The sequence below is a fragment of the Hypomesus nipponensis genome, chromosome 23 (genome assembly GCF_054491055.1).
Source record: "Hypomesus nipponensis isolate SF chromosome 23, ASM5449105v1, whole genome shotgun sequence".
Lineage (NCBI taxonomy): Eukaryota > Metazoa > Chordata > Actinopteri > Osmeriformes > Osmeridae > Hypomesus > Hypomesus nipponensis.
Window position 1 is genome coordinate 18,850,255 of NC_140383.1, and position 15,777 is coordinate 18,866,031.

Consider the following 15,777-nt stretch of genomic DNA (forward strand, 5'->3'; position numbering starts at 1 on the left):
GTGTTGTTATTTTGTGTTGAAATTAAAGCCATTTTAGCAGAACCGTGTTGTCCGCTTTCTATCAAAAGTAATGAGTTGCTAGGCAACACATGAAACACAGCGTGAGAAGACTTGAGAGCTAGCTACAGTTAGCCCAGAGGTACCATTTATTTTCGTTTACAAAATGAAAAGAAGCTAAAAATGCCATATAATAAACTACTTAACTAACCTCGACCGTTCGGTCATGCCGGGAAATATAAAACCTCGGCTTTGCCGTTTCGACCGAGAGATACGAGGTCGTTCCAGCCTAAGTTTGATATTTCCCGGCATGACCTCTCTCGGTTAGTAAGTAGTTAGTACGGTTGACAAACTATAAATTGTACAAAATATAATTGTACAGTGTGTTTGACAAGAAGATTAGCTAGCTAACCAGCCATGTCACTATCCCAAAATCAATATCAAGATTTTCACGTATATCGGCCATATACTAGGGCGGGTCCAACCAACCATGTAACATTATTTTTCTCCCTCTAAGATTTAGTTTGTTTTTTAATTGAATTGTTCACGTTATAGGTCACATTAAAGGTGGAAATAGTTCTGACATGATTTATCTTTGTCTCATTTTTAACACAAAAAACTAATTTTAACAGGGGTGTGTAGCCTTTTTATATCCACTTACATATCACTATCAGATGGGGGTGCATGGTGGATTATTTTGAATGGGGTACGCAGATTATCAAATTTGAAAACCCCTGCTGTAGATAATAGCTAAATAGCTAGCTAGCTAAATTGGGGAAGATGCAAACAATATTGTTTTGTTTAACAAACCACAGTAACTTCTTCTGTGAGGTGTTACTGTGAGGTGTTACAAGCAAACAAACAACCCTTTGCTTTTGTGCGATTGGGCCGCCTACTGCAAAAAAATACTATGGCTATCTCCTGCTACTGCTAACAGAAGGTATTCTCCCGAACTATAAAGTTTAATCAACCAAACACAGCTTGGTCATCTTTTCTTATTCTTTGACACAATGACCCCGGGCCTCACGCATTTCAGCTATATCTCAGGCACCTTGTATTTTCCACTCATTTCAACCATTTCTCACACTGACGGGATAACTTGTCCCGCTATTTCCAATTAATGGACAATGGCCCGTCGGCTGGTATAGTAATCTCACACCAAACTTTTGATAAAACTTGAGAGACCTAATGACACTAAGGAATAGACTTACAAGAAAGCCCCTCTTATAAGAAAGAACCTCACTTACTCAGACCACGCATCAAAGCTGTCACTTTCAAAAGGATGGCATTTTGACCCCATCAGACTAAAATATCTGAAGTTTAATATGCATGCTGTATCGTTGCCATATAATAATAACAACTACTTACTAACCAAGAGTGAGGTCATGCTGGCTTTGTCGGCTTTGCCGTATCAACCTCGCTATCGTTCAAGCCTCAGTTTGATATTTCCAGGCATGACCGAACGGTCGAGGTTAGTAAGTTGTTTATTGTATGGCATTTAGCTCTTTTCATTTTGTAAATGAAAATAAATGGTAGGCTAATTGTATCTAGCTCTCAAGTGTTCTCACTGTGTTTCAGGTGTTGCCTAGCAACCAATTATTTTTGATAGAAAGCGGACAACACGCAGTTCTTCTCAAAAACGAATTTTGTTAAATATATACTAACTCTCCATTTCAGGACAGAACACGTTTCTCTGCACACACTGACTTTACCAAAACACTGGAAATCTGACTCAAAATAAAATTATTCTGTCAAGAATAACACTTGTTTTCACTTCACAAGGTACAGTACATGCAGTCAAAGTACACCAGGTTTCAAAATACTGGCTATTGTTGACATTATAAAAACTGCATAGACTTACGTTTCAGGTATTTGCATGCAAAACGTGCAATCCTTTACACAAGAATTCTTGGTTCGGAACTGTATGTCCACATATACAATAATGTTCACATTGAAACACATTTCAGTAAAAAGCAAATCAGTTTTTTTTTCTTACTGTTTACTAAAGGAAGTACAGTAAAAACACAGTATAGAGTAATACAACAGAAAGTTTTACAATAATGCTTACAGTGAACAAAATATTGGTTTGTTGAAAGATGCGTATAATGGAGGCACCCGTTGACCGCCTCAACTTGGGTTGCACTCTTTCACCAGCCTCTCTTACGTAGTGAAAGACCATGGTTGATTACATGATCAATGATAGTGGCACGAAGTTCATCACTGACTACTGTTCTTGCAGCCCTTGGAATGCCACCACCACGCATTCTTGCACCTCTACCTTGCCCTCTCCTTGGGCCTGCTCTTCTCCCCAGCCCTGTTCCTCTCACTGCTCCTCTCACTGCACCTGCACCTCCTTCTGCATCTCTCACTGCTTCTGCACCTCTCCCTCCATCTCTCACTGGGCCTGCTCAAATCTCCCTGGGCCCCTTGCTCTTCCCTGTCCAAACATTAGTGTTTGTATTTTTCTGTTTCTGTTTCCAAAAACATCACTCCTCAAAGTCCTTCTTTTATAGTAATTGAAGGAAATAACCCCTGCCACTGAGTCTAAACTAGACTGGAATCAGCTGTGGTTGGCCCACATAAATCAGCTGTGTGTCCATTTTTCAATTGTCTTTTTCTTAATTTTCAGCTGAGATATGTTGTTTTTGAACTAATATCATTGCAGAAGCAGATGTTTTTATACTGTATGTGTAGGTTTGGATAATTAGGTTCCTCCGGTAGGAGGGAACCTATTGTTATTGTTGGTATTCTTCTTATTATTTTTCTTCTCCTTGGGCCCCAATATCTCAAAAAGTCTCTGGTCATAAATTTTCTAATTTGGCGCATTGATACTACATCCAAGTGGGTACCCCCACACCAAATATGGGCCACATCGGACCATAGGGGGCGCCACAGGCCACGCCCAAAAGTCCCATTTTCAAAGTGATGGCATTTCCACCCCATTGCTCCAATTCTTCTGAAACTTGGTGTGCATGCCTCATTTCTCATGAGGAACAAAAAAGCCTCAAGGACTCATAAGGTCCGCCATGATGGTTTTTCCTGTACAGTGATAATTTGGGAAAACATTCAAAATTCCTCTTCTCTTGAACCAAAGGTCTAATTGACTTGGAATGTGGTACATATATGTATCATTGACATATTGAAAAATTTTACTTAAGGCAATTGAATAAAATACAAAATGTCTGAAAGGGGTGTATTTATATAAATGTCCACATTGCCTCAATATGTTTGTGTCACTAAATCAAATGTCATTTTGAATGATGGGCTTTCAAACCTAATAGGCTTTAAGGTGACACGCCCTTGAAGTACCATAAACAATTTCACCTTGTCAAAATATGACTGATTTACAGCTGTTTGAACTTGAACCAAATCTGACAATGCTCGCCATTGGAGAAAAAGCAACAATTTTGACTGATAGATTTTCAAACCTAATAGGGTTCAAGATGACATCTCTCTGAAGTACCATAAACAATATCACCTTGGTATGTTAATATGATTTATATTAGAGCTGTTTCAACCTTGGCTGAATCTAAAAACGCTTACCATTGGAGAAACAGCTTTTTTTGTACAGTAACTGAACATGCCAATACTCATAACTGAAAACGAGCTGGGATGGTGACCTGCAAAGTAAAAGGTCATAGGTTCGAATACAGCCACAATGAGTGTCTTAAATTCGAATATGTTTAGTTAAACAGGATGACATTGTTCTGAAGTACCATGCGCAGTTTCACTTTGATATGTCATAAGATCATTGGCCAAATCGAACAAGCCATGCTACAGGATACGGCTTTTTTTTGTTGACAGAAACTGACCAGGAATTTATCAGCCTTGCGGGTAGCTCAATGGGCTGAAACGTTGTCCTGCAAAGTGTAAGGTCACTGGTTCGAATCCAGGCACAGTCTTTTGGCCTGTCATAATTTGTATTACTTGCTTAGTTAAACAGGCAGACATCATTTGGAAATACCATGCGCAATGTCAACCTTTTCTCAACCTTTGTCCCAAAGCTGACAAAAACTAATACTCATATCACGCTGTCGGAGCACAGCTAGATAATCAGCGTCAGCACCCTTGGGTACCCAGCATGCAGTGCGGCATGTCCAAAAACGCAAAGAATTGTGGAAAATAGTTTTGTTACAACAGCCTTGTGAGGGATTTCAGTTGTGTTTTTTCAGTTAGATGTTTGTATTGTTATTGTTGGTTAGTTAATATAATCTTGGTCACCCTGATTGTGCATGTTGTGTAGTTTAATGTGACCAGAGAGTCGGCTGCTGTCCTGTCACAGGCTATTCTAGCAAGGAGTTGAATATGAGCTCTGCCCTTGCCCAGTTGCCCACATGATTATTGTTAGTTGTGCATTGACAGAGTCTGGAAAGAGATCAACTCAAGAAGAGTTTCATTATCTTTTGGAAAGTTAATAATCAGCCCTTACTAATATTAAAATTTCAACGGTTGGTGTGTAGCAGAGAGGCTAGAGACACTGACTTGTAACCTTATGCTCATGAGTTCAAACCCCCATTCAGCCTGTTGTTGGCCAAACATGAAGTAGTTTAGCCCTTTTGTTGTCCAACTCTCAATCTTCTACAGTGTACATGTTTATAATATTTTGCGGAGGAACCTGCATCGGTGCTTGCAGCTATATTTAATATTGTTTCTGTATTGAGTACTGCAATTACTTGAACAACATATGCGATTAATACTTGGTATCAGTATCAAACTCCACATTTTGGTATTGTGACAACACTAGTCTAAACTAGTCTCATGTGGGCAACGTCTGGTGTGTTAGCTACTGGTGCGCTGTAGTTTCAATGTTCCAAATTTCACAACGTTTTCTTTACTGGTCTAGGGGCTGCCATAGACTCCCATGGAACCAGCATAATAATAATATAACCTACAATTACAATAGGTTCCTCCTACTGGAGGAATCCTAATTACCATCTCACTGGCTCACTGGACTAATGCATGCACCATGTAGGCTGAGGCCTCATGGCAGCCTAAGTTCAAATCTGGCCCAGGCCCTTTCCAAGTGTCATACCCTCTGTTCACACATTTACCGTCTTTCCTGTCTTTAAACACACTATATCTCAGTTTTTTTGTCTTGCACAAAGATGGGCTACAATGCTTTGATAAGTTTATGAAATGAGATCCATCCAAGAACAATTAATATCTCCTAGACTGTAACACTTTTCACCTTGAGAACAACAGAATAAGACATTTGATCTGTAGTATGAATTATTTTTAAGGTAACATACATTCACATGAGAAACAGCACCGCCAATTTATCTTAACTTCAGTGCCTTCTAACTAACTTTAAATAAGCTAAGGAGGAAGGCCCGCCTCACAGGTCACTCCCAAAGTAGAATCAATATTTCACTCAAACTGAGCTGTCTGTGTTGTTAAACACAAGACCTAACTGAACCAACACCGAACCTATATTCATCCTTCAAAAGAGAGCCTTAAGAACTGTAAATAAAACCACTTACAAAGCACCAACTACTCCACTGTTTATTAAATTAAAAGCACTCAAATTCAGAGATATTTTTGACTTCAAAACTGCACAAATTATGTACAAAATAACTAATCGACAGCTATCGAACAGTATTCAAGGGTTGTTTCAAATGAGAGAGCAAACATCACTGAAGAGGAACATTTGTATTTAAAAAGAAACGTATGAGAACAAATTCTAAATATCACTGCATCACAACCAAAGGAGTTAATGTATGGAACAGCTGCAGTGAAGAGATGAACTTGTGTACAACAATGAGTAATATTTAAAGATTATTTAAACTGAATATATTAAATGGATACGAAAAAGACTCAAGGTGATAGTATTGTACACAGGTTCCTTGGGGTACATATTAAGTTTAGTATGGAGGTGTTATTATTTGATTTGCTATAGATAGACGGAAATGAAGATAGATGGAAAAGAAAGAAGAAAAATGTGAATGTGTATGCATGTATGTATGCATGCATCTGTATTTGTGTGAATGCATGGGTTTATGTGAACAGTAGGTAGGTAGATTTACGGTGTATGTAAAGATGTATGTATAAGAGAGGCATCAAATTGTTTCATATTTAACTAAAGGATAAAAATAGAGAAAGGGGGTAGGACTTTAAAAGTTTGTTATGAACTTCTTCCTACTCCTTTTTAAATATGGGAATTTCTAATTTGAATTGCTTACAATATTTTGGAAGACATAAGTACATGACCTTATTAAGCTGTCATTTTAATTTTATATGTGTATGCATGTCTGTATGGTTTTTTTACATGTTCAAATAAACTAAAACTAAACTAAACAAACAATCTTATAATATAGTTTGTGTTTAAAGGGGACAAAACTCATTTAGTGAAAAATCCTAACAATTAAAACTTTTATGTCATAGCTGTTAAGAGCTGAACAACTCTGCATACTGGGACTCTTTTTAGAGAATTGAGGAATGCAAGTTGATTAAAAGTATCCTACTGTTTTAAAGTTGGAATCAAACAAGAGGAATACATTTGGGAGAAAACATTTTTATTATTCTATATGCCATATATTCTTCACACGCCATTCATAAACAATTAACTTGTACAACTAGATTGATTATGAATTGTATAAAGTCTACTAAATCCTTGAAAATGAAATGTCAATAATGAAAAGCCTTTCAATAGGTTAAAAAACTTGGATCCTTTTTTTGGACTTGGATTAGGAGTTAAGGAGGCTGCTGAGCCAGCTGTGGTCATTTTTTTTCACTCTCCTCAGTTCTCTGTCTTGGGCTTTCCTAAGCCCTGATTCCTCAACTGGTCCCTGTTTTCTTGATGTAAATTCATGCCTGGGAACAGGGGCCCCCTGTTCCTCACCAGAGTCCTCTTCCTCTTTCTCTACTTCCTCTCCAGTCGATTCCTTTTCATGTCTTGTGCTATAAAAGCACATGTTCAACATTTTTTTTTAGGAACTAACCATCATGATGCGTCATGAAATCTATGCGCCTATAAGATTATTCGTATCTAACCACAAATCGTTTAAAGGGACATTATTTCCCATCCATACACTGAACATATGTTAACACTACAATCACAAATTGTAAGATGTTGGTAGATAAAGCTACAAGATACAGTTTTGATGAAACTACATTATTGATGATAATGATACATTATTTGGGAACATTTATAATATCACTGAATGACACCTTGAAGCTTGAAAACACATGTACATTCAATGGCAAGTTGCTCACCTGTTCTCAGTGATGGAGATTAAGAGGGAATGCACAAACATGGAACACAGGAAAGAGGCCGATGGCAGGACGTGGGCTGGGGTTTGCAGCAGCTGATAGATGACAGAGCACTTAAGGTCAAGCAGATAAACCAAGGACAATAGAAACATTAAAATCATAGACATTTACAGCCGTATGGCCTAGAAAAGTAATTTGCATTACATTTAAGAAGAGTGTGCATGACCAAATAATATTTTAATGGAATGCAAGTGTATTTAGGACAGGTGTCTTGAATTTAGCACACCTTGATTTTGGTAATTGACCAATGGATTTTATTCACCAGCCACTAATGACAGCCATGATTTGCCAACACACACACCTCATTAATGGCAGAGCTCTTAGAGGGTACAGTCCTTGCAGTAGCAAGAAGCATTTCCTTCTGCTGCTGCCTGTGTTTTCCGAGCAGCAGGTAGAATGGTGTCACAGCAACGCAGTCATCGGTAACAAGCTTAAACACAAAGAATTGTCACAAGGAGGAAAGGAAACAATGCTAAACACTGATGTGGCTTGTCTTAAAGTCCAATGCCATTTCCAATCATCATTTGTATTTTCAGAAAAATAAAATTACCAGTACCTGTTTAGTAGATGCCACAAGCCTGTCCTGTTTAGTCTCGGTAGTAAAAGTCATTAGATCCTAAAATGGAGAAGGAATGTGTCCCTTTAATAATCTTTAGCCTTACTTGCCAGCAATATGCTATTGTAGGTTGTAGTGCCTTACAGCATATAAAGATGTTGATAGTAGGAAGGGGAAACAAAAGTATTTTAGCTTTGTATTGAGTTTGTGGAGGCAGCTGACCATGAAAGATGAATCTGTGTGAAAGGGATTCTGATTGGTTCTTTGAACCAATGGAAGTGGCTTCAAATAGTTTGATGATACTCTCTTGCATTTTATCTAGGCTAAATAGCTTGCCAGCAAGAATTTGAATAAATTAGCAAAATAAATGAATTTCCCTGCCCATATGTTAGCAGCTTGATTAGAAACGTAACCTATTGTGAACAAAAGTTGTCTACGAACAAATAGTAAATAAAACATGAATTAAGCTGTTAAACTTTGATTCTCAAGATACTCAGTTATGAGTGCATAATATTTCAGTTTGTCAAGCAATATTTACCATGTGTTGGGTAAGGAAATAAAGCTGGGATCTGTTGAGCCACTTGGTACGCTCATCGCAGCCGTCCAGCATCTCACCTCGGGGGGCAAATATAGCACGCTGCACCTTACCTGTGCACAAAGCCTTATGGGAAAAGAATGTTCTTGGCTCCCTCGGCTTGAACACGAACACTATGGGGAAAACAAAACCAAATCAAGAGATGTTAGTAACCTGTGATTATTTTTGGTCCTGCTGGCTCTTGAGCTAGTCTTGTTAACAGGATTAGTAATGTTTTCCCTAATGCAAGTTCTCATGTCAAGAATCTTGGGTTCTTTATTGACTCGGACCTTGGGTTAATTAAGCAGATTAATTCAGTGGTGACAGTAACAGTATCTGTTACGACTGATTTCCAAGTTTAAATCTGCATTGTCTTTTAAAGACCTTGAAACTATCATTCATGCTTTTATCACCTCACGTTTAGATTATTGCAATTCCCTTTATGATGGTCTCCCCCAGTCCTCATTCTCCCGTCTTCAGATGGTGCAAAATGCTGCTGCCAGAATGTTATCATCCACTAGGAAGTTTGACCACATAACCCAGTCTTGGCCTCTTTGCACTGGCTTCCTGTCCAGTACAGAATACATTTTAAAATTGTATTTGTTTTTAAAGCTCTTAATGGCCCCTTATATCTCGGACCTCTTACAATTACACGCACCCATTAGGTCACTGAGGTCTGCGGACAAGCTACTTTTGTACACTCGCCGGTCACACTGTAAACTAGGGCTGCAACTAACGATTATTTTAATAATCGATTAATCTGTCAATTCTCTTTTCAATTTATCGATGAATCGGATAAAAAAAAAACACATTAATTTTCAACCCTTTATTCAAAAACAGACCTGACAAATTCACACTGCAAACAATCTTCAAGATGTGCACAAACAGGCACACAATTTTGAAAATGTTATTAATATCAGCGTGGATTTAATGCTATTTTCCAAGATAAGCAATATATTTGAGTTTTGTTTAAAACTTTATTGAACATTGAAAGGTTGTGGAAGTAGGCAGACTTTATTAGAATAATCTGGTGTATATTTAAGATTTTTGACACAATTTTGAAAGACGTTAAGATTTGCGAGGATTAAGCTATTTTCAAAGATTAGTGATTTTCTATAATTTTATCTGAAACTTCATTGAAAAAGTTAAGGCTTTGGAAGTATACCAGACATTGTTAAGATACTCTGGTGTCTGTTTGAGGTTTTATATTCCTAAAAATATTATAAAAGTCTGCATTTTTCAAAATGGTATGGGTTGTTTTCACCCGGTCCCAAACACGATGCTGCAAAGTAGCGTCTTCCGAATGTGAGACAAATGTTGAATATGAAACTAACTTCACCTCGGTCAATTAACACACCGTTTTGATGTATTTAGTGTGAAATGCTCCCACACCTTGGATGGCTTGGGTCGTACTGATTTATCTGCCTCCGTCATGTGTTTCAGAACATTACTCAACAACGTCTCTCCGATGGCCTTTCCTCTACTTCCGCTCCGCGCTCAACGTAACTTTTTTTTTTTGTGACTCAAACATCTCCGCGACATATTGAGTGGCGTAATAATCGCACGACACAACAAATTAATTGTTGCAGCCCTACTGTAGACATACAGGAAATAGAGCCTTCGCAGTTGCTGGTCTTAGGCTGTGGAATCAACTTCCCCTCTATCAGGCAGGCTCCATTTTCTGTTTTAAAATCAAAACACCTATATGCACTAGCGTTTCCCACTACCTCTTGAGTTGTGATGTTACTTATTTTACTGTTATTGACTGTTGGTATTTTGTTTCTACTATGTATTTCATGGTGTCTTTTTAAATTATTATTATTATTTTGTAGTGCTTTTGCCCGGCACCTCGGTCAGCCTTGCTGTGTTAGTGTGCTTTACGAACAACAATTAACTACAATTAACTTACTTTACTTACTAACCTCTTAACAATCCTGTAAAACGAGCCTAAAATGCCTAAACAAGGCATACCCAAAGTAAATTGAAAGTTGTTCTTGAACAATTTGGAGACCATGGTTGTGGTCTCATTTGAAAGGTGACACTGAAGTTCTTCATTGTTAGAGTGCTATTGCTTGAGTAATAAAAGCTTGACAACAATGAAATAGAACGTTTTTATTTGCGCCTGAATTTAGTAATTTTGCATACAGATGCAGGTGGGAGGTATTAGTTGGAAAACAATGTGACCACAACATGAATCCTTACCTAGTCAAAGTCTAAAGTTGATAATAGTACCACAAAAACCAAATATGTTTCGTAGGGTACTTGGCACATAGTGTCTTTGCTGAGTGTACTTAGTGACTGCCACCTGAACTGTAAGTAGTTAGTTTGTTTCCATTCATTGTGCTTAGGTAATTTAGTTTCACAGGTAGAGCAGAAGGGGATCTAGTAGCTGAATAGGTTACATAGTAGCTAGCTAAAGATCAAAGTTTCGGTACTTGTGACAAGCGAGACGCAAGTTGTCGTCATAATTGACGGATCATTGTCAGCTATAGCTTAGCATAGTTAAGGCAGCCTAGTACTGCAGTGGCAGCCTTGGCGTACAAAGACTCCATCAGAGACACTGACTGTCTCCCTACCTTCAAGAAAAGGTACAAGATGCACTTGTTCCCGGGAGTACAACGGTACTTAACCCGTTAAGGAGTAGCGCCGCACATATGTGATCGTTCAAATGCGGGTCTCACAGTGCAACGTCGCACATGTGCGATTCTGAACATTCCAACCGACAATTTTCCGTTACACAAAAAGTACATGACAAACACTATAGTATTTACAATTAGGAAGCTAACAAGTAAACTAGCAGGTAGTAGCATTGCTACGAGTATTATGCTAGCTTGCTAGGTAACGGAAGTTAACTAAAGCTAGCTCGCTTCCGTTTTGGAAAAATAACTCACTCTGATGGAAGCGTCGGAAATATTTAGAACTCACATCTAAAAGGTTAAGAAAGATTTGTTGGATCCGATGTTAGGTTATTTCCTCCAGGAACACAATGATGGTTATTGAGTGACTTGTTGGTTAGTTTTAACTAGGGATGCACCAATACTATTTTTTAAGAACCGAGTACAAGTACCAATATATTTCTGGTACGCACAGATAATTATGCACCTTCAAAGGGCATAATTACCATTAAGAAAGGCTGGTGGGATCAGCCAATAGGAGACCGACTACGCTTGTCAACAGACTTATCTGCTAGAGTTATTAGAAATGACGGTTGGAAGTTTTTTTATGCTCGCAATCTTTAATATAGTGAAATGGTGCGTTGGTGTAGCCTGGGTCCGAGCCAAACTTAGCACCGCCCACAACATTTTAGGTCGGGAAGTTCGGTCTGGCATTGCTCCGTTGGGGGAAAACTATGCCCTAACGAGCTGTTCGTACTAATCAAATTGTCAGGGCAGGCTTTATACAATGATGGACAGATGATCAACAGTAACGTCATCAACCATGTCACCAAAGAGCGCTTGGGTTGAATTTGTTTAACAAACATGGCTTCCGCTGACATCAACAGCACATTAATTTTTAAAGAGGAACAGAGAAACGCGATCAAGGAATTTGACGATCAAATTTTTTTTTGCCGTCCTTCCTACGGGATTCGTCACATACTACGTTGTTGATTGGTTGTAGCTCTATCTAATTGAGGGAAGAAGCATTTTTTTCCGGGTTCGGTTGAAATACGCCCCACATTCACAGTTCAATGGAGCAGTATCAGACTCGTATTCTGACTAGAATTATGAGTATGACAACATCAGGCTGGCGTTAATGATAAAAGTAAGCTGTTTGGTTGTTGTTCTTAGTCCTCTGTTTAACCTCATTTAATTCTGTAAAGTTTATAAACAGTCTAAGAAGCGGTCAGACCAGCGCTGTGGAATGTTTAGTTTGACAGTGGTCGGATTTATTAATATAATGTTAATAGACCGTATAATATTTGCTTGATTATGATGGCATTGGTATCATTATTTGTTGTATATTCTGTAATATGCTGCGTCGAGACTGATGTTAATTGTCTACGTTCTGTGTTGTTTTAACACCACCATTCATGTAGGCTAAGAATTGGAAAACTCCAGTAATTTCCTAGCAATAAATCTAGAGCTACAAAAGAAAGCTGTGTATATATACCTACACCATTGTCATAATAACAATAATAATTAAAAAAAAAATAGTATGTAAAAAATTTGAGGGGATTTGGCCTGGCTGTCTTTGTTATCGGGGGTATGTTTACGAGTAGCTAAACATTGAGCTTGGTATCGGGCCCGATACCAACACTAGTATCGGTGCATCCTTAGTTTTAACTGATTTAACTGCTTGTACTCGCTGTAAATTATATTATTGTTGCTTGCTTTCCTACAGGTATACACTTGCACTTTTGAGGTTCATGTTGTTTCATTTGTAATTTGTTTAACTACATGCTCTTATGTTTCTTCCTATTGACACTTATTTGCTTTTCACAATGTATGCTTCATGTTTTGGCTACCCGCAATGTTTTTGTGGCTCTCATTGTTTATGATCATTGACCTATGCACTTTTGTAAAGCTCTCTCTTGGAAGTCGCTTTGAATAAAAGGGTCTGCTAAATGAATAAATGTAAATGTACTTCCAGGCATTTTCTAAAAGGGCCCTTTGGAGACTACAAAAAAGACCCTTGGGTCAAATACTTTTATCCATACCAGGGCTACCACTAACGACTATTTTTCTATCAATTAATCTGTAGACTATTTTATCGATTAGTCGATTAATCTAAACTATTAATTTTCCTCCCTAAAAAATAAATTGACCATTTCAGTTAATTTTATTTTTAAAACAACAAACTTTATATGTCATTAACAAACAAACAAAGGCTTACAAATGTAATTGCTAAACTGTAGGTTTAAACTATCAACTCCAACGTTAATTAAATTAATTAAAATATTTAGATAAGGTACATAACATATCCCAACATACACAAGCACACACCCCTTTTAAACCAAAAATTCCAAGGTGCTGGTTCTGGGCTGGTCCTTATGCCAGTTTGGTAATGATTCTAGAGATACTTGCCAATTATCTAAGAACCAGGTAGTCTACATTTACCACAGACTAAAGCCGGAGTACAGTAGGGCTAATGTCTTTAGATCACTTCATACGCCTTTGTTGTCCTAGCTAAATAGCAGCTAAACTGTACAGCGCCTCTATATTTTCTTTTCAGGTGCTCGTGCATAGCTGTGGTATGCCATTGCAACTATGCACAATGTACAAACCACTTTATTGTTTGGTGAAGGCCTTAAGTCGAAGTATTCCCATACTTTTGAAGCTTCAGACTCTGCTGCAGCTGCCATGATATTTGAGCGTTGACTGGAGCCAACCAATGACTGGAGCCAACAACAACTGACGTCATGCAAGCACCAATTACATTGTGATATTGAAGAAGAACATTTGTTATAATGAATTGAATTAATCAGACCCGCAAACTCCTCAGAGTAAAAAAGGTGACAGTGTCGCAGGTGGTGGGGCTCGATTTTTTGTGGTTTTAATATGCAAATTACACATTTCTCAGCGTGACAAAGGCCATATTGCAGGTTAAACATCACTGTTGATAAATGGGTACATGAAGCACTCAAGATATATATATCATTTAAAGCTAAAGACCAGTTTTTGTCATTTTTGGTGTTAGCATTAGCATATTAGCGCAATTTGGTGATGACGTCACGTTGGGGAGATTTGCAGGAGACTAGGCATAGATATCCATAGTCATAATATAGATATCTGTGGAGATTAGCCTCAGATTAGTACAAGAACTATGGCGAATGACTGCAACTCACCAGGGCGCTTCACCAACTCCACTCATTTTCCTCAGAACATCTAACTACATAAAACATTTACACAATTTCTACAGAATAAAACACTTATGTACGCTATTGCAGCTTCGTCCCAAGATCTCTACAGATCATGCAGCTAATTTAATGCTCAACATTTGAACACAGGAGCTTATTACTTGAAAGAGGAACTAGAGATGGTAACATTTCTGGGGGAAATTGTAGGGTGTGCGTCGGTTGCAGATGGGTACCCCTTTGAAACTAGCTATTCTAACAACGTTGTCACCAGCAGTATTTTTTTCAGATGGAATCGCGATTCAAACAGTACAATCTGCTAACTGAAAATATACCCCCAAACACGTAAATAAGCTTGATATTTACAGTCGTATGCAAAAGTTTAGGCACCCCTCTGAGGCTGCATGATAATTTACTGTCTTCACCAAAAAAGATCAATATAATATTGTAATATTCCTTTTCTAGTTAACACTGAGTGCTGGGGTGTTTTCCAGACAAATATATTTGGTGTAGCAGTATTTAGTTGTGTGAAATTAAATCAAATGTGAAAAATAGGCTGTGCAAAAGTTTGCGCACCCTAATCATTTATTTGATTTGAATACCTCTCCCTACTAAATGCTGATTAACTGTAACACATAATTAGTCTGATTAACTCGTTAAGCCTTCAATTACATAGAAAGGTGCATTAAATCATTAGAAAGGGTATTTAAGTTAGCCAATTGCAAGTTGTGCTTCTCTTTGATTCTCCTCTGAACAGTGGCAAAATGGGGGCATCAAAACAGCTATCGAATGATCTAAAAAAACAAAGATTGTTCAGCAGTATAGTTTAGGGGAAGGCTAAAAAAAGTTATCCCAGAGGTTTCAGCTATTGGTTTCCACTGTGATGAATGTCATTAAGAAATGGAAGGTAACAGGCACAGTTCTTGTTAAGGCCAGAAGTGGCAGGCCAGGAAAAATAACAAAGAAGCTAAGGCGAAGAATGGTCAAGGACAACCCTTAAACCACCTTCAAAGACCTGCAAGGTCATCTTGCTGCAGATGGTGTCACTGTGCATTGCTCGACTATTCAGCGCACATTGCACATAGAACAGCTGTATGGGAGATTGATGCGGAAGAAGCCTTTTCTGCACACGTGCCACAAACAGGCTCGCTTGAGGTTTGCCAAACTACATTTGAACAAGCCAGGCTCATTTTGGAACAAAGTGCTGTGGACTAATGAGACAAAGATAGTTATTTGGTCACAACAAGAGGCGTTACGCATGGAGGCAAAAGAACACAGCATTCCTAGAAAAACACTTGCTGCCCACAGTAAAATTTGGTGGGGGGTCCATCATGCTGTAGGGCTGTGTGGCTAGTGCAGGAACTGGGAATCTAGTTAAAGTTCAGGATCGCATGGATTCAACACAGTACCAGCAAATTCTGGACAATAATGTTCAAGAATCTGCAACAAAGCTGAAGTTACGGCGGAGTTGGGTGTTCCAGCAGGACAACGACCCGAAACATTGCTCCAAATCCACTAAGGAATTTATGCAGAGGAACAACTACAATGTTCTGGAATGGCCATCCCAGTCCCCAGACTTGAATATAA

The 15,777-nt window shown here is 38.3% G+C and overlaps 1 protein-coding gene across 4 annotated transcripts in view; it reads right to left on the reverse strand.

The window, feature by feature from the left end:
• Positions 1 to 6,492: 6,492 nt before the first annotated feature.
• wdr75 (WD repeat domain 75) overlaps positions 6,493 to 15,777 on the reverse strand; it is a 38,847-nt gene continuing 29,562 nt past the window's right edge. For 2 of the 4 annotated variants that reach the window (XM_084688502.1, XM_084688501.1), the window contains exons 17-21: positions 8,361 to 8,530; positions 7,823 to 7,882; positions 7,568 to 7,696; positions 7,210 to 7,301; positions 6,493 to 6,894 (exon numbers count right to left, since the gene is read on the reverse strand). In XM_084688502.1, the coding sequence (XP_084544628.1) occupies positions 6,681 to 6,894; positions 7,210 to 7,301; positions 7,568 to 7,696; positions 7,823 to 7,882; positions 8,361 to 8,530 (665 nt within the window). In that variant the 3' untranslated portion in view covers positions 6,493 to 6,680. Of the gene's footprint in view, positions 6,895 to 7,209; positions 7,320 to 7,567; positions 7,697 to 7,822; positions 7,883 to 8,360; positions 8,531 to 15,777 lie in introns of all 4 variants that reach the window. The other 2 variants (XM_084688500.1, XM_084688499.1) reach the window with 1 other exon arrangement.